General features: G+C 41.5%; 1 protein-coding gene across 2 annotated transcripts in view; it reads right to left on the bottom strand.

Annotated features, from left to right (window-relative positions):
- The window catches only part of FRMD5 (FERM domain containing 5), a 271,184-nt gene extending 253,161 nt beyond the window's left edge, over window positions 1-18,023 (bottom strand). For both annotated transcript variants that reach the window (XM_084903325.1, XM_084903326.1), the window contains exon 1: window positions 17,148-18,023. In XM_084903325.1, the coding sequence (XP_084759451.1) occupies window positions 17,148-17,249 (102 nt within the window). In that variant the 5' untranslated portion in view covers window positions 17,250-18,023. The remainder of the gene's footprint in view (window positions 1-17,147) is intronic.
- Window positions 18,024-19,443: the final 1,420 nt, after the last annotated feature.

Raw genomic sequence — 19,443 nt, 5'->3', positions numbered from 1 at the left:
CTGTACCTGATAAAGGACTTCTATCCAGAATATATAATGAACGCTTATAACACAGTAACAAAAAGACAAATCCCATTTTTAAATGGATGAGAGGTTTGAATAAACATTTCTCAAAAAAAAAAAAATATATATATATATATATATATATATATATATACACAAATGATAATAAGTACATGAAAAGAACATCTTTAGGGAAATGTAAATCAAAAACACAATAAGATACTACTTCATACCCATGGAATGGCTATCAAAAAGACAAATGATAGTTAGGATTGGTAAGGACAGGCAGAAATTGGAGCCCTCATGCAGCTACTTTGGGAGAATGTTTGGCAATCCCTCAAATGCTAAACATCAAGTAATCATATGATCCAGCATTCTACTCCTATGTATCTATCCAAGGAAAATTAAAACATACATCTACACAAAAACTTGTACATAAATGATTACAGGATTATCTATAATAGCTAAAAAGTGGAACAACACAATAGGACATCAACTGATAGTTAAACAAAATGGGATATATCCATACAATGGGAAATTATTTAACAGGAAAAAAGAATGAAGTACTAATACAAGTTACTACTTGGATCAGCCTCAATATCATACATTGTTATTAACTTAATTAGGGTCCTCCTAAGCTGGCCTTTGCTAAAAACTCAAGGGACCAAAGAGCTGCATGTGGCCTGTGAGCCGCAGTTTGCCAACCATTGTATTATACTATGTGAAAGAAGTCAGTTATAAAAGACCATACATTGTATGATACAATTTATGTGAAATGTGCAGAAAGAGTAAATCTATAGAAACAAAAAGTAGATTAGTGTTTGCCTGGGCAGAGAATTTAGGGGAGAAAGACAGAAAATGGGAGTGTCTGTTCATGGGTAAAAGCTTTCTTTCCAGGGTGATATGTTTTTTAATTAGATTATGTTGATGATGCACAACTGTAAATATACTAAAAGCTGTTGACTTTTACACCTTAAATGGATGAACCTTTGAATATGTAATTTGTAATTCAAAAAAGCATTATGCTAAAAAAGCCAGATTTTTAAAATTACATATTGTATGATTCTACTTTATGACATTGTAGAAAAGGCAAAACTATAAGGACCAAAATCAGATTAGTGGCTGCCAGAAATGGGAGGAGACTAACCATAAAGGAGCACAAGGCAACTTTATGTGGTGGTGGAAACAGTCTATATATGATAGTTACACAATTTGTATACATTTGTCACAATTCAAAGAACTGCATGCCTATAAAGGAGTCAGTTTTACGCTATGTAAATTGTTCCCTGATAAATCTGACTTTTGAAAAAGTTAAGTTTACATTTTAGGAAAAGCAGAAAGTAAGAGCAAAAGAACAGTAGAAACTTTTAAAATATATCAGAATTAACTCTTATGATCCAAAGCTAAAGAGAAGACTTTATAAGCAATTAGTAATTACTATTCAGGGAGAGAGGGAAAACCGATTCTGGTAGATACATAATGAATAGAAATCTGCTATTGGACAGAGATAGCTTATAGGCTTTTATATAATATAGAAGAATATCCTTCAATACCATTTGATTCCCTTTGCCTTCCAAAACAACTTTCTAATTTGGTGTTCCAAAGTCTCCGATCCTAAAAGAAGTGCCTACAATGACAGAAACTAGTTTTCACTATCCCAATATAATAAACTGAGATTCTGGATTAAAAAAAACAACAACAAAAAACTCTCTGATTTTGATTAGCGTGACTCAATCCTCCAGCATCTGATCTGTGTTGAATGAGTAGATAAAACTATATTTTGTGTTCTACAAAATTAAGGGCCAGATCATAGGCTGAAACAGTCACCAAGCTCTTCCATTAACATCCTATCTTTAAAAGGAATGTTTACATTTTTAAAGACTATTCTTTACAATGGGAACACCAAGAAAAACACTATTGTGCTGTGGACAAATTTCCTGTGAACTATAGAATGCATGTGCTGAAAGAGTGGAGGAGGTCTCCTGTCTGAGTCTCATTTTACAGATGACAGGTTACGCTGCATCTGAGAAGTTGTTACCTGCTCAAGGCTTCAAAGTTAATTTGTCAGAGAGGCAGGCTTTTCATACAGGTCTCCCAACTCCCACAAATTGGTGGTTTCTTTTCCACTGCACTACACTGCCTGCTGCATCACAGAACAGTAAGAAAGGTCATACAGAATCCCAGCTCTCCCACTGGCCAGCTGTGAGGTATTAGGCAAGTTGTTTAACATCTGTAAGCCTTATTGTACTCATCTGTAATTAGGGACAATAATATTTTCTATCAAATGGATAGGATTAAATAAAAGAGTGCATAAAAGTGTTTATCACAGGGTCCAAAACATACTAAGAACTCAATAAAATTTTAATGAATCAATTAATATATATTACAATTAAACTATGCAACATTTACATTATAACAAAAAATCATAAAACACAATAATGGCATTATGTTATGTAGCCGTACATTCATTTTCATTGTAACTATGTCAGAGAAACATTAAGGAGAGGAACAAAGAATAATAAGTAGGCAAAAACAGACTACTGAAATATCATTTCTAAACCCTAATTTATCTTTTTATTGGACTATAACTGACTTTATTTTCAAGCATCATATATCAAAACTTATCTGCTTATAAATAATTCTACATAATATTGAAAGTAACTGGATCCTAATCAAATGAGAAAACTTTCTATAGTCACTCTGAACCATAAATCCTAACTAAAAATAATGAAAATATTTGCTCAGGAAAACTAATCACCTTTTAAAAACTGTTTATTATTTTTAAAAAATAAAATTACATATTAGCATCACTTTAAATGTATGCTATACATTTTGATATGTAGTACTTTTATCATTGTTAATTTTTTTTATTTTCATGGTTATTTCCTTTTAAATTCCTGATTCGTTTAGGATTACATCTTAAGTTTCTCAAGCAAGTACTTTTTAAGAACATTTTCTCTTATTATTTTCTAACTTAACTACTTACATTCTGGTTAGAGGATGCGTTCTAAATGTTTGCGATTGTTGGAAACTTGTTGAGACTTCCTTTCTGACCTGGCAGTTGGTCAGTTTTTGTAAATGTTCCATGTATAATTGAAAATAATCAGCATTCTGCATTTATTAAATGCAGGATTCTATTTAAATGGCAGATCAAGGTTATTAATTTATTACTCAAATATTCTGCCTAATTCCTCAGCTACTAATAGTATCTCTCACTGTGGTAATGGACTTGTCATTTTCTCCCTATAATTTTGTCAGTTAATGTTTTGTATATTTTGAAACTGTGCTAAGTACTAATAAATTCAAAAATAATAAATAAAAACTGTTTATTATAATTACAGACTCACAATAAATTATAAAAATAGTATAAGCATGTCTCATGAATCCTTCCCCCAGTTTCCCCTGATAGTAACACCTTATAAAACTACTAGAGGCCCGGTGCATGAAAATTCATGCAAGAGTAGGCCTTCCTATCTTCTGGTACCCAGGACCCCAGCTGGTTCTCCTGCCCTCTCTCCCCCCACAGCCGGCTGCCTGAAGGCACTTGGGACCCAGGCTGGCTTACCTCTGGCCCTGGCTTCATCAGGAAGGACATCTGAAAGACACCAGATCTAATTAGCATATTTCCCTTTTATTATTATGGCTAGTACATTATCAAAACCAAGAAACTGATGTGTAAATCCTATATAATAAAAGGGTAATAAGCAAATACACCAAATGGCAGAACAACCAACCAATCAAAGCATAATATGCTAATGATATCCTAACTATTCTCAACCACTCGCTATGACGTGTACTGACCACCAGGGGGCAGACAGTCAACTGGTCAACCAATTGCTATGAAATGCACTGACCACCATGGGGCATCTGCATCAAGCTAACCTACTCTGACCAGTAGGTTAGCTTGCTGCTGGGGTCCAGCCCATCGGGACTGAGTGAGATGGGCCAGACACACCTTGGAGCCCTCCCGCAGTCCCTTTCCAACTTGATCGTGCACCGGTGGGATCCCTCAGCCTGGCCTGTGCCGCTCACAATCTGAGACCCCCTCTGGGCATGTCGGAGAGCTGGTTTCAGCCCAGTCCTGCAGGCCACTCCCTTGGGAGGGCACCAGGCACGGGGCTCATGGCTGGCAAGTGCTGCTGTGGCTTCTCCCAATCGGGACTGACTGGGCGCGAGCCCATGGCAGGCACAGTGGGGCCAGATAAGGGGGAGCAGCAGGTAAAAGATGTAGGCAGCATTGGACTGTGGGTTTCGACCCAATCCCTGCAGGCCACCCAGAGGGACCCTACCTGTGCACAAATTCGTACACCAGGCCTCTAGTTAAAATAGAATCCACATCATAAAATTACCACTTTAACGTGGGCAATTCAGTGGTTTTTAATATATTCCTAGAGTTGCACAACCACCTTTTAAAGTCACAATAACATAATTCTAAAGACCAGAAAATCTGATGTATTCAGTTTGTTTATTTGTGAGTGTGTGTGTTTGTTTGTTTGTTGTTGTTAATCCTCACCCAAGCATATTTTTTTCAAATTATTTTTACAGAGAGTGGAAGAGAATTGGGGGATGGGGGCGAAGGGGGAAGGGTGAGTACACGAGAGAAAGAGAGAAACATCATTTGGTTGCCACCCACATGAGCCAGTGGGATTAAATCTGAAGCCCAGGTACATGCCCCTGACTGGGAATCGATCTGAGACTTTTCAGTGGGTGAGGGGGGAAGCTCTAACCACTGAGAAACTCAGGCCAGGATGGATGTCTTCATCTTTAAAAGTCTGTTTAGCTCAAATCAGAGGTAACTTTACATTTGTATTATTAATAATCCTCTTTATCAGAGGTAACACTTTCATTCATGCACATCTACAATCAACCTTTGTTAAGCCCCAAGTAAGACCTTAGCTATTAATGGTACAAAGATTTCAGGTCTGCCTTTCAAAGAGTTCCCTGTCTAAAGAGAGGTAGACGTGTACTTAAATATTTACATTTTAGTGTGGAAAGTGCTATAATAAGATCCACAAGGCACTGCCCAGCAACGCTGGGGTGGGAGTCCACCCTGGGATGAGGAGGTGATTTGATGAGAGACTGGTGATTCCTGCAGCAAGAGGAAATGCATATGCAGGATGATAGGAAACAAAGCTATAAAGGGCTATTATTCAGTAGGCAATGGGAAAGCTTTAAGGATTTTAAAAAGAAATGATCGGAGTTGCATTTTGGAAGCATGTGAACGGTGGGAATGGGCCCACTGCTCCACAGGGGGGTAAAACCTAGACTGTTTGAACCCCATATCTGGCCAGCATAAAGGAGAGCCAGGGGAGGCAATGCAGGAGGCTCAGACGCCTGCCACCACTGAGGCTGCAGCAGGAAGAGGAAGACTGAATTCATTGTGATCCCTGTCATTCCTCAAAAGCACTTGGACATTTGTAACTTCTTGCAAGTTCCCATTTCATCCTACCTAACAGAAGAAGCCTGATGGAGTGAGGAGCAGATTCCTCTTTGTCATGCTCCAATAAAATCCTGCTGGTCATTAAAATATTGAAATATTTCTCTACAAAAAGCCACTGCCCTGAGAGGCCCCTCCTCTCTTCCCTGGAACCACCCTCAGCCTCCACGATTCAGCGTCCAATCATGTCTGACCCAGCGCAGGGCCCCAGACCCAGCTCCAGTGCACTCTAGCGGTCCTGGTCAGTGAGTATTCACAGTGCCTCATTGATGATTGAATATTTTAAGTGTCATTCCCACATGGGGGGCAAGTCTAGAGAGATACTTTAAACCCGTGGTGGGCAAAATGCGGCTCTCCAGCCACATGCGGCCCTTTGGCCCCTTGAGTTTTTAGCAAAGGCCAGCTTAGGAGTACCCTAATTAAGTTAATAGCAATGTACCTACCTATATAGTTTAAGTATAAAAAATGTGGCTCTCAAAAGAAATTTTGATCGTTGTTCTGTTGATATTTGGCTCTGTGGACTAATGAGTTTGCCAACCACTACTTTAACCCATTAAGCCTCTACTATCGCACACAGCTGCAGCAACAGGAAAACAGATCTCCAGCACCCTTTCCTTATCCCCAATCCAGACCCTCCCTCCAGATCCAACCAGGTATTTCTGCTTAACACCCATCTTGCTCCATCCCAACAGTTTCTCTGATTTTAATTTTTAGTGTCCCCCATCAGTCAATTATTTCAATCTCCCTCAAATTTCACTAATTTCAGCTGACCGGTTTAAAGACTTTCCTGGCCCTGTGCAGTCACTATGTCCACTCAATCCCTCAGTGTCATACCTGAAGTCACGGAGACTTCGAGCCTCATTGAGTCTATTCATCCATTATGAAATAATTGCAAAAAAAAGTTAACAAAATTCTGAACATACTGAAAATTCATCTCAGTCAAGCCCCAAGATGTCAATTTATTTAGATGTTTGTATTATTTTAAACTCCAATTAATTAAAATACACAGCACTTGTGTTAAAAGTAAAGGACATGTATCACATTGTTTTAATGTATATTTAAATATGTTATGGTTGAATACTTTTAAACACCTTCTGCCACCACCATCATCATAAAAGGTGTGACCACCACACAAAGAATTTGACAATAAGCAAAGGTATAGCTTAGTAGTAATGGCTACCAGAAATTGTGGTAAAAGACTGTATTAAATGAGTGGCCCAAAGTATAAGTTAGCATAAAACAAAGGAGATAATAAGAAATAAATAGAAGAGCTATTGTGTCAGAAAAGATGGTAGGAATAAAATTGTGGGATCTGGAAAGAAAAGTTTATCCACTTCTGTCACTTTCTTTTCTTTTTAAAATATTTTTATTTATTTCAGAGAGGGAGACAGAAATATCAATGATGAGAATCAATGATTGGTTGCCTCCTGTACGCCCCACACTGAAAATCCAGCCTGCAACCTAGGAATGTGCCCTGACCAGGAATCTAACTGTGACCTCCTGGTTCATAAGTTGACTCTCAACCATCAAGCCACTCCAGCTGATCTGTGGCTATTCATTTAAAATATGTTTATTAAATAACCTAAAGTGTATTTGAAAACAAGCAAAGAAAGTGTTGGTTTTTTCATATAAGCTATGTTGCTTATGAAATCTGACACTGCAATAGTTGGTTCAGTATCTTTATATCCTGCAACTACACCAAGCAAACTTTCTCTTTTTTTTTAAAGCCTTTTTCACATGCATTGAAATCTAAAGCTTGGCATCGATTGAAGAAGTTTCACTGTAGTGCTGGAACTACCTTATGTTTTGATCAGACGCTTATCTTTCAACAGCCAAATTTCTTCTGAGTGGGCTCCCAAAGAGCTGATGAGATCCTCTGCTGTACAGATGAGTGTGTGCTGTGAAACTGCAGGCTCAACATGCCTCGTAACATCCCAGGCATCATTGCCAGTCCATAGTCCTTCCGATCCACAACCTTCCAATTCCATAACTCGGGGGGATCTTTGGGGTTTTTCTAAAGGGAAAAATCCAAAAAGAGGGCAGGCTGGATGCCGTCTCCAGCCTAAATTACCCCTAGAAGTACTTGAGAGCTTTAGATGACGTGATTAATTCTTCCTCTTTGTGTTGTGATCAATGTTCTTATCTGCTTGACTCGTGCCAAGCAGCTTCTTACTGACACATCCTGCCTAGAGCTTTTGGAATCCTTTGGGACTCCTAAAGCCACCTCGTCCACTCAGGTGTCCTCAAAATAAGGCTGGGGTCCAGGCTCCTGAGTTGAATCAAGCTATAGAGACAGAAGGCTCTGCACCTGCCTGGAGGCCGAGGGTAACTTGCGCGTCTATGGATGCCTGGATGGAATACCAGGCTGTGAGGGTTCACAATGGTTGGCTTTTCCCTACGACAAATTCAATGAAAGTGGCCAGACATGTGAGTGTGCCCTGGGGCACGCTGTTTTGAGGTACCACTATTTCTTTTAGGGCTTGGGCCTGTGGGCCTTTGCTAATTTATCTGGCTCCCATCATACCATTTCACAGCAAGCCTCCCTCATCCCTCCAACAAAGTGGAGTGCCCGTATTGTCAGTCATTCCCCTATTCATCAGTTTTTAGACTATTCCTTTTTTTTTTTCTTCCTTTTCCAGAGCAAAATAACCTATTAGCATTGGCTTTCTGCCGAACACTGATTGCCCAATGCCAAAGAGTGCTTTCTTAGAGGCTCCCGTTCCCAAAGCCCCAGCCTGGCATTGTGCTGAGGGCTAAGAAGTGCGCCCTGTGTGAGGCTGGGAGCTTTGAAACGGCCAGGCCCGGGCTCACTGGGGAATCTGAAGCTGCACTCCTTCGTCTTCTAGCAAAGCTCTTCTTGGTGGCCACGCAGGTGTGGGAAGAGAAATGCTGAGTATGCCTTTTAGGGACCCATGGGTCACAGTTCCTAACTGTTAATGCACAGTTTAGGTGGCAATGTATCAGTTAAAGGATTTCCAAACATCAGTGAAATGTTGGAATTTGATACCCTCGTTTCTGGTCGGATAAGTAAACTGATGCCAGGGATGAGGTCTCCTGGACATAAAATTCACATGTAGTGGCTGCAGCCACAGAATGAAGATGGATATCTGAATCCACCTTCTCTTTCAACGGTGCCATTGCTTTGTGAGGAATCTTAATGTGTGTTATACAGTTTTGGAATTAGACTTAACCTAAGGCCAAATGCGTTTATTTTTAGTTTAGATTGACTCCTCTGAACACGTCAAAAATGATTGAAATTTGCTGACAGCAATTTTCCCTTGTAGACAAGTAGATTTCTGTTGTTTGCCTCAACTGTACCAGAGTAAGTCAGGTAAACATAGTAAAGACTAAGCATGTTTATTTGGCTTTACATTTTTAGCTTTTCTACCTAAAAGGAGCTTGCTATTTTGTCAGCCTGGAGGGCCCTTTACCCACCCCACCCCCCTCATAGCCCACTTTCTGCTTTGGAACTCTTTCATGACCTAGTTTAAATCTCAACTCCTTTGAGAAATATCTGTTAATTTTGAGTCCCCCACATTTGCACTGCCATAGCCTATCACCTTATCACAGCCCTGAATTCCAGGATGTCTTACAGTTTGCTATTCACATGTTTGCAGTCCTTCAGCCCTTAGGCACCTTTACTCCTTCCTAATCCCTCAGTGCTTTAAATTCTAAAGATTTTCTTGAAAATCAATATGCAGATATAAAATAATCATATTTTCAGATCAGGGAACACAAAAATAAGAGCATCAAATTGGAATTATGACCCACTGTAGAATGTTTAAAATCCTGCCCACTTGAAGATAGGTATGCATATCTGCAAAACAACCTAACTTTTACCTTACAAGGGTAAGAGAATCCGTTAAGACCATTTCGAAGAAAATAAAAAGTTTAAAAAATGTGAGATTGACTCTTGGCTTCTCCTTCTTATCTATTATAATTCAATCAACAAGACTCATCAACTTTGTCTACTAAATCTCTGTATAACCCACTAGTAGTGATTCTCAAACCTCAGCAAACGTAAGACTCGCCTGAGAGACTTGCTAAAACAGATTGCCCAGCTCTATTCCCCAAGTTTCTGATTTGTTAGGTCTCCAAGTAGGGCCAAGAATTTGCATTTAACAAGTGCCCAGGTGAGACTGATGCCGATCATCCACAATCCACACTTGGAGAAGCCACTGCTCTAACCCATCTCTTCCTCTATTCCTCTTGCTTTTAGCAAGGTTCACAATGTCGACAAAAGGGAAAGGGCCACATCTACACAATGGAATACTATGCTGCCATAAAAAAAGAAGGAATTCTCATCATTTGCAGCAACCTGGATGGAATTGGAGAACATCATGCTGAGTGAAATAAGCCAATCAATGAAAGAGAAACACCACATGACCCCACTCATTTGTGGATAATAAAGATCATCATAAACTGATGAACCAAAAGATAGATATAGAGACAGTAAAGCAACAAGCAGATTGTCAAATTACAGCGGGGAGGGGAGGAGGATCTGGGGGAGATAATAGATCAACCGAAGGACTTGTATACATGCATATAAGTACAACCAATGGACATAAAACTCTGGGGAGGGAGGGGATGTGTGGGAGGGAGGGAGGGGGGCAAAAAAAATCAATAAAATATGTAAAAATAAATAAATAAATAAATAAATAAATAAATAAATGGGGGGGGGGGGGAGAAGAAGAAAAAAAAAGGGAAAGGGCCCTGAGCTGTGACACAGTGAGATGGCTCTAATAAGACATAGTAGCTAGGTTTGGTCCTGATCTTGAGTGGTTTCCCTTGGTGAGCAGTGATTGTCTGAGGCTTTGAAACAATCCTTAATATATAGGAATGAATCCTAAAGCATTTCTGGAGTGGTCTAGAAGGTTTCTAAATATGGACCAGCAGATGAGGTCATGGTTATGCAGGGAGTCATAAGTGGGGGGGGGGGGGGGGGGAATAAAAGCTATAATCACTGTCAAAGGGGTGTTTTCTGTAGACAAGTGAATGGAGCTATTGTACACAAACTCAGTAGTTGCCAAGCATGTGGCCTAATTATTTTGCCTGTATGAGCATGGCACGGAAGGATCTCCTCAGAGGACTTATTTCACACAAGTGGTGTCTAGTTTGATGTTAGCAAGCAAAAGCCTGGAGAATTTGAACCTAAGAGTCTTTACAATTCCAAACCCAGGATGTTATACAATTAAGTTAGAAAGACCACAAAGGTAAAGCACCATTCTTAGAAATAGTATAGCAATTACAATCCGTGAAAGACCAATGCAAGGGCCCTATCTTGTTCAACATGTTGACAACAATAATGAGGATCACAAGGTGGTCTTGGGAGGCAAGAGGTCCACAATTTAAATCTAGAAGCTGGCTTCCCACAGAAACTGATATCCCTAGTCGATCTTTGGCTCTACCTATATTTAAAATGTTTATAGAAGTTCAAAAAGTTGTATTGCCAACCTAAAGGAATGGAAGACCCAGCTACAAAGGACATGACAAGGTGTTGTGCATTTCTAACAAATACCCAGGTGAAACTGACGCTGATCATCCACAAACTATGCTTTGAGAAACCACCGCTTTAACCCATCCCATGTTTTGGTACTCTTCGTATTTCTCAGCTGCATGAGAAAACCATTGAGGCGGTTGGCCTGAGCCCCAAAGGTTAAATGGCAGAGAAGAGGAGCCAAGAACTGCCACCTGATCTCTAGGAGGACAGCACCCTCCTCCCTAAGCACCATGCAGTGAGACAGAGAAGCTGTAAGGTTGTTGCCAATCCTCCATTATAGTCACATCTGTTGGACAAGCTCTGGTGAGGCACAGCTGAAGAAGAGTGACCTCCAAGAGCCTGCTCCACGAAACAGGGTCCGCAGAGTCAGACAGAATGTTACAGACGAGACTGTCAGAGGGAAAATGAAGTCAGGTTAAAATACACATTAGAAACAGGTTGGGAAACATGGTTCACTTCCTGTTGGGGCAAGATGTTAGAAAATGAGGCCGTGAGGAGGTCATTTTATGTGATACTACTTAGGGGAAAGGTGTCAAGGAGGTTTCTGTGACTGGGGTAACCCCTATACTCAGTGTCCTAATTCTGCCAGATCTAATGCTCCAAGAAGCACTGTTCTACAGTGTCCATTTGACCTAAGCCTTCTAAACCTGCAAAGATGGAGAGGAGGGACCTGAAAAGCTTGGAATCCTAAGAGATTAACTTAAAAAGTATAGAAGCTTTAGACTGGAGCTCCACTCATTCAACAAAAGATAACCTCAGAAAGTTATCAGAGACCTCAAAGGCTCCATAAAATATCATATTGACAGACTGTACCTCTCACCAGGGAAAGGAGTTGCAGAACGGTTTAGAAATGGATGGGCTGAAACTATAAAAAGGGTTGTACATTTGTAAGAAAATGTTTATTGTTTTCAGGCATAAGAAGTCAACACCGAAATCATGTAGCACAAACAAATCAAAACAAATATTTATTGAACTATAACTATGTAAAGCACTGAACTATATAATTCTTAGGGCTTAAGATTTACAGTTTTCTCTTGACTCTCTTCTTTTAAGTTCTAAAGTACAATCTATATGAAAATAAAGTTCTAAAAGGAATTCAAAATATTTTAATATAGTAATTATTATATCACTGGCAAATCCCTTCTAAAACTAATGCCTTGCTTCTTCTGATTGTGAGTTATACATTTTAATACCTATCCATAAACCAAATGAATAATAAAAATGATTACTTTCTGTCTTTAGGTTGTCTGATTTCATTTTGGCAAACATTTTTGTGTGTGTCATATTAATGATAGCACAGATATGATAAAGAGCCTCTGGACAATGTAGCAAACAGAAGACTCAAAAACCACATGCTCTTCTATTTTACACTATGTTGAATAGCCTCATCTAGCATATTCATTTCAAGCATTTAATAAAATGCAAATTAATACAAATCCCACTGAGTAAAACTTGTGTGGTGAATGCTTCTAGGTTTCTTTGGGATGCCACTGATGCTTCCTTAAACAGTACTTTTTCAAACACAAAAAGAATCAGAGCAAAAATAGACATCTAGAATTTACCTTCTGTATGAAAACGGATGGTTTGCATTCATTTTCTGTAATAAATGTTTAAAAACACAAATTAAGAAACAGAATACAAAGGATGTTAGGATTCTGGAGGGCTGATTCTGGAACTATCTTAGTTTTCAGAATTAGTCTTGCTTATTATGGTAACAGAGATCCTGAGACAGCATAATTGCTTTTAAAATATTTTTTAAAATTCACGAAAATACAATGAAACCAAGGATCCCGCTTACCCAATATGACGCTGAAGTTCTTAGAAAAGACAGAGAACGTTCCAGGCAATAAGTGCCCCTTTAAGGCCAAAGACTTGGTGGGACAGAAGAAAGCAAACCTGAACTCTTAAAATTTAAAGAACAGTTCTAATAAAGATTCTGCATCCCAGCTTTGGATTTTACAATTTCACTGAGATTTATCAGAAGTCCTCTTAAGGGAACTTACAGCTTAAATAAAACATTTCTCAATTCTATTTTTTATTTGCATAGAATAAGGCCCAATGTAAGTATAGTGTATTATTCTGTTTAATTTTTCCCTATTATTCATAATATTTCTAACTAATTTTCTCTTTACTGTGAACTAAGTACCGTGTTTCCCTGAAAATAAGACATCCCCTGAAAATAAGACCTAGCACAACTTTGGGAGAAAAAATTAATAAAAGACACTGTCTTATTTTTGGGGAAACAGGGTATTAATATTCCCATTTTATAGATGAGGAAATTAAGGTATAGACAGGTGAAGGGACTTAGGGAGAATTGATAAAGGGGAAAAGATGGGATTTGGAGACAAAAGGATCAGCCATCTGCTAGCTTTGAGCAAGTACCTTCCCCTGGGCCTGTCTTTCATTTTAAAAAGAGGATAATACCACCTACCTCCCAAATGAGTGAAGCATACAGCAAAGCGCCTCATACAGGGTTAGCCATTCAACAAACCTCGGTTCCCCCACAAATCCACAATCGCATTTTCTTCAGCTGCTACAATGGGTATGATGTTGTGAGGTACAGTATAACACAGGTAGAATGCCTGACAAATACAGGGCTCAATACATCTGTTCTCTCCCCTAATGCTGCCTCCCTTACTAAGAGTAAGGGTACAGTTACTAAGTGGCTGAGCCACATCAAACCCAAACCTTAATTTCATTACAGAACTGTCTCTGCACACACACATTTTTATTAATGGTAGTACCTCATTAACTGCAAAAACCAATTTAACCTAGCTATTTAATCAGTAGTTATTGGAATAGGTTCCAGCAAAATCTAATTCATTTACAGGGTAACTCTACTTTTCAATAATCACAGAAGGGGTTAATATTTCTGACTTGAAAACATGTACTTTCTAATACATATTTCTACTGGCATTTATGCAACAAATATTCTTAATATTTTATAAACTATTATAACCTCAAAGATAGTTAAAAGTCTATTCCTTAGGATATCAGATGCCTAAGCTTTAAAATGACTCCACTGGGTATATTGCATTCAAAGATATTAGGCAGCTTTTTTACTCTTCCTATTTTTCTACCAAGTAAAATAACCAACTAAGGCAGTAAATGTGGTAAATAAATATATATGAATAAAATGAAACAGATGTGTGAAAAATATGGGCCAGATCTTCATTTATGAGACAATGACCTTCAAAACTGGCAGGGAGCTGTTAACAATGTTCTTCAACAGGGGAGCAATTACACTACAACCTCACTGTGTATGTGCGCTTTCATTTCTCACGGTCTACAAATACATCTGCATATCAGAACGAATAAAAGAATAGTTTGGTAACTGTGGCAACCTTCATTGAGAGGACATAAGGCATTTTCATCGCCCTACTAATCACATCCTAAATGCCAGATCATTATAACTGCTGCAATATTAAAGGCTAGACCAATACTTTTGACAGAATTTCCTACAACTGAAATGTACCAAATGTGGCTATTGCAGCTCTGCTTTTGCAATACCCTAAGTGGTGTCTAATTATCTCAAGAAGCTCTGAAATACATACCTTATTTAAAGAAAAATATGACATACAATAAGGAAAAGAAGTTCAAAATGTCACCAATTTTAAAAAAAAAAAATATACGGTACTGCAATTCCTAAAATGTTGGGGATATTGCTTTAACCTAGTAAGTAGCTCACAGTTTCTTTCAATTCTGATTTTAAGAACCCTGTACTCAGAATTTTACAAATAAGCACACAAACACACACACAGAAATGCACAACGGGAAAAGTTGCTAAGAAAAGCTTAGTCTCTGAATGCTCAGTCAAGCTATATAAACAAAATGTTAATTTCACATAAAATACTGTCTTTTCTTACATTTTCTCACATAGATAAAAGCAACAGCAATTCACAATAGTGGTGCCCAAAAATAACCATATTAGTATATATACTTTAGAATCCCTTGTCTTTTAGATTTTATGCAAGAATCACTATACACAATCATTAACATGTCTAGACAGTGGACACGTTACAGTATGGTCATGTTATACCAAGCTTAATTTTTAAAGTTGTACTTTTAATTTTCCTAAATTTCCAAAACATTAAATTATAATAAATAAATGCAACCATATAGTAAGCATAAGTCCAAAAAGTTCTACTTAACTTAAAAACACTATTTTTTTTTTCAATACTAATGGAAACTACCCACAACTTTAAAGGTTCCACTAACTGGGAAAAATAACCATTTGCCTTATTGTGATACCTTAAAACCACAAGATTATCACTAGTGGAGTGGAGGCATGAATTGTGTTTCATTTTTACTCTACGCCTTGGCAGAAGTTAATGACCTGTCCTGGGAATTTCATTTCACCATATGTATACCCCAAAAGTATTTTTAGGCGTCGTGAAGTCTTAATCTTGCACTGCCCTTAATATGCTGTTGTGTAAAGCCTTAAATTTTAAAACAAAAAGGATAAATACTTTAAAGTCTCTAGACAATGTATTCAAATGGTGAAAGGGTCAACTCAATCTTTTCTCCTCCCCTACTAAAAAAAAACACAACAACAAAAAACTATACAATGACATAAAGATACAATAGAAACAAAAAGTAGCATGCCACCTATTCAGCAAGGACATAACACATAACATCTCTATCATATTCAACTACAATAATCCTTTCACTTGATGGCTAGAATCTTTATGGTTGCTTAATCTGTATGTAAGTGACCTTAGAAAGAGATTTTGTTCTTTTCCTCTGCCCTCACGAGTCTTTGGCAGCAGTCATCCCTTATGCCCAGAGCTGGTTTGGGGGGGGGGGGGGGGAGGGAGTGGAGAGGAGAGAAGGCAGAACTGAGCACGGAGTCAGCAGAGGCAGCTGCTCTCATCCACTACCCGGCGGCGTCTTTCTCACACACCGCTATTTTCCGCTATTGAGCATTGTCAGCAAAAAATAAATAAATAAGTGGGGAGATGGGCGGGGGGGGGGGGGGGGGGGTAGGCAGGGAGACAAAGAGGATAGGACCTGGGCCGACAGTTTTTGCCTGCCACATCATCTGAGGCGAGAAGCCCCTCTGATTTCTTGCTGAAACAGGGACCAGGTGAGAGACCCCTGCGGGTCCAACTCAATTTGCTTCTCCAGAAAGAGCAGTGTCCCCGGGGTGAGCGCAGGATCCACCCGGCTGCTCAACTACACGCCGGAGCAGCAGCATCGTCAGTGCTTCCTACCTCTGACTTCACAGAGGAGGAGAGAGGACTGTGACCGCGCTCCCTCCCGGGGAAGACTACTACTCATGACGTGCCACACAGCGGCGGCGAAGGAGCATTAAGCCAGAGGTTGTACAAAGCCCTTCAAAAATACCCGGTTCTGGTGGGAATGCTGTGCAGCATTATCTTATTGTTGGCGTGTGTGTGTGTGTGTGTGTGTGTGTGTGTGTGTGTGTTTTTGTAAGTCACCGATTCTTTCTTGCCACTGTCAACCCTGAAATCGCTGGGACTTGTTGCTAAATCTTCACCTCACGCCCCCCTCCCCCCAAAACTGCCCAACAGAATAAGATTTGGGGAGCGAACGGCGGGTGGGGGGAAGGGGGGGCCTGGATCTTGAACACCCAGAGGGCGGGCTGGCTGGGCTGCCTTCAATAGGCCACTGTGCATGGGCTGCGCGTTCAGTTCTACCTTCAGAGAGCTCTGACTCACAAATGCTGGGGAATGGGGGGGGGGGGGGGGGGAGAGAGATTATGACATATACCGTTATCCTTCCAACCAAGGAGAGATAAGAAAAGCCTGCTAGCCGTCCTTGCTGGGCCGGAGAGCCAAAGCCTGCGCGCGCCCCCTCCCACCCCCGACGGGGCGGCCAGGGAAGGAGCCTCCAGCCCTGCCCGCCCCCCTCCGGACGCCCGCGTACGATGCCCCCTCCCCGGGCCGGCTCCAGCAGCCGGGATGGAGCGCCCTCACCCCGGGAAAGAGCACGGGGGAACCGAGTTGGGGCTCCGGAACGCGGCGACTCGCCCCGCAGCGGCGCCAAACGCCCGGCGCCCGGCCAGGGACAGGGGCTCGGGAGGAGGCGCCCTGCACACGGGGGCCGTGCTCCGTAGTCAGCCAGGGGCGGACAAAGCGCTGGGGTCTGGGGCGCCTCCGGGCAGCGGCCAAAGGAAAGGGGCCAAGTTGGCCAGACTCCGGGGACGAAGGGGGTCCCGCGGGCGGGCGGGCGGGCGGCACTGACCTGGATGGTGCAGGTGTACTCGCTGTCGTCCAGCAGCCGCACGGTGCAGCTGTACTCGCGCTCCAGGCTCCTGCTGCTGCCGCTCATCAACCTGCTCAGCATCTTCCCGCCGCCGCCCGCCCGCCGCTCCCGGGAGAGACGCCGCGGCGCTGCGGACCCCGGACCAGGCGCCCCTCAGCGGGGCAGCTCCGCGCCCAACCCGGGCACCTGCACCATCACCCCAGCCGGGTCGCCGCCGCCGCTGCCTCCTGCTGCCCCGCTCCTCCTCCTCCTCCTCCGCCTCCTCCCGGTCCGCCGCCGCCTCCCCCAGCCCGGAGCCAGCTCCGTGCTCTCGCTCCTCGGCGCCCTAGTGTTGGTGCCCAGCTCCTGGGGCGGGGCCTCGTGCGGCGGGGGCCCAATGGGGGTCAGCGCGGCGGAACCGAGTGGCAGGCGGAACAGCCAATGGGAAGAGCAGGTTGGAATGATGGACACGTGAGGGAAGCAATCACGGGAAGACAGTCGGGAAAGAGCCAAGCCGGACCAGCCTTCTAGCGTCCCAAACGAGGGGCTCCTGTCCCTGCGGTTTCTGCAAATGCCGCTTCCCCTCCCCCGAGCCAGAGGTGGGCACTCGCCGGGACCGACGACGCCTGCTGTTTGGGATACATTTGGGCTCTGCTTCGGAGGCCAAGTCCTGTTCTCTGCCACGCCGCCGTTCCCGCCCTCTCTGGAGCCGGGGCGGTGCGAGCCCACAATCCCGGCACCTGCAGAATGCACGCACCTTCCGCTCCAGACCTGGAGGCTGCCCCAACCTGCGCGCTCTCCCGCGTGCCCCGGACCAGCCCTTCTGCCCTAAGCCCTTTTATTTGGGGGGAACATCTACATTCTACAGTATTTTCCAGGAGCTACTGAAGTAAGTAGAAGCTGGAGGGTTCGTGGATAGTCTTAAGCACCCAGGTTTAACGCCTAGAAAGCCCTTCACTCTTAACACCCTCTGCCTCCTTCCTTTTATTTTCAGAAAACAAAAGGAGACCGGGGTGTCCTCCTTCAGCCAGTATGGAGCAGGGGGAGCGATGGCTTAGTCGATTCCTTGCACCTCTAGAACCAGAATTACGCCTTCAACTTCTTCAACAAAACGCAAAGAAAAAATCGTCTCCTGCCCTCGGGAACCCCACATCTAAAAAAAACCCTCATGTTACTTATGAAAACTTCACTAACAGATAATACTCTCCCTCGACATTTTTTGATGGGAGGAAATGCTATAAAAGAATCATATCAACACAGAACATTAATGCTGTGATCAATATGTTGATGTAAAAATAATGAAATAGGCAGTTTCCTATTATTTTCATTTAACTTGTTCTTGTTTATTTATACACATAACAAAATGAAACCTTATATCGTCCTAAAAAAAAAAATCCAACCTTTAAAGTATGCTTCTTCCTAAGTGTCTTTGGATTCAGTATTTCTCCCAATTTATTTGCTTTAAACCCCCCCCCCCTTTATTTTATTTTTATTTTTATTTTTTTGTTTTGTTATCACCTCAGTAACCTGGATTGCTTTCTTAATTAGTTGCATTCTCCCTGTAGCATTTAATAGGCATAGGAGGGTGTTCCTCTTTTCAATACAGTGTCAGTTAAGAACCGCTGAATCAAGCCATAAAACCAAGTGTGAGCTCCTCTACTCTAGCTCAAACAGGTAACCTGATGCCTGCAACATAATAGGTACCCAATATGTGTTTGTTAAATAAAGCAAATGGAATTGATAATTGCTTTACAGTATCTAAAGATCTGTAAAAAAAAAAAAAACTAAGAGAAATTCAGGAAAGTCCTGGAGATTAATGAAGTTATTGATATGCCAAGGAAATATGGTACAAAGCTTAGTTTTGTTGTGTAGTTGAAAGAAGATAATGAGGTTTCAGCTAGGCAGAACTTTTGTTGAAAGAAAAGATGTTATAGATGATGTTTATTAAAGAATCCATAAGAGTAAGAATAAATATCCCAGAAGCTAGAGGGGTAAATATCCCAGTGATAGTAGGGAAGTGTCTTTAACAGTTTATGCAAATAAGCAGCTGTTAGAATAAAAACACAAAGCACCATGAATCCAGAAAAGCTCTAAGGAACTGAATGCAACATTTTTCCAAATTATGACCATAGATGCATTCAACATCGATTAGATTGTGGCTGCTATGCCAGTGCATGAGGAACCATCCCTGCCCTAGCTGGTTTGGCTCAGTGGATAGAACATCAGCCTGTGGACTGAAGGGCCCTGGGTTTGATTCTGCTCAAGGGCACATGCCCAGGTTGCAGGCTCGATCCCC

Source organism: Pipistrellus hanaki (genome assembly GCF_964339955.1).
Source record: "Pipistrellus hanaki genome assembly, chromosome: 1".
Lineage (NCBI taxonomy): Eukaryota > Metazoa > Chordata > Mammalia > Chiroptera > Vespertilionidae > Pipistrellus > Pipistrellus hanaki.
This window is presented reverse-complemented; position numbering and strand designations above follow the sequence as displayed.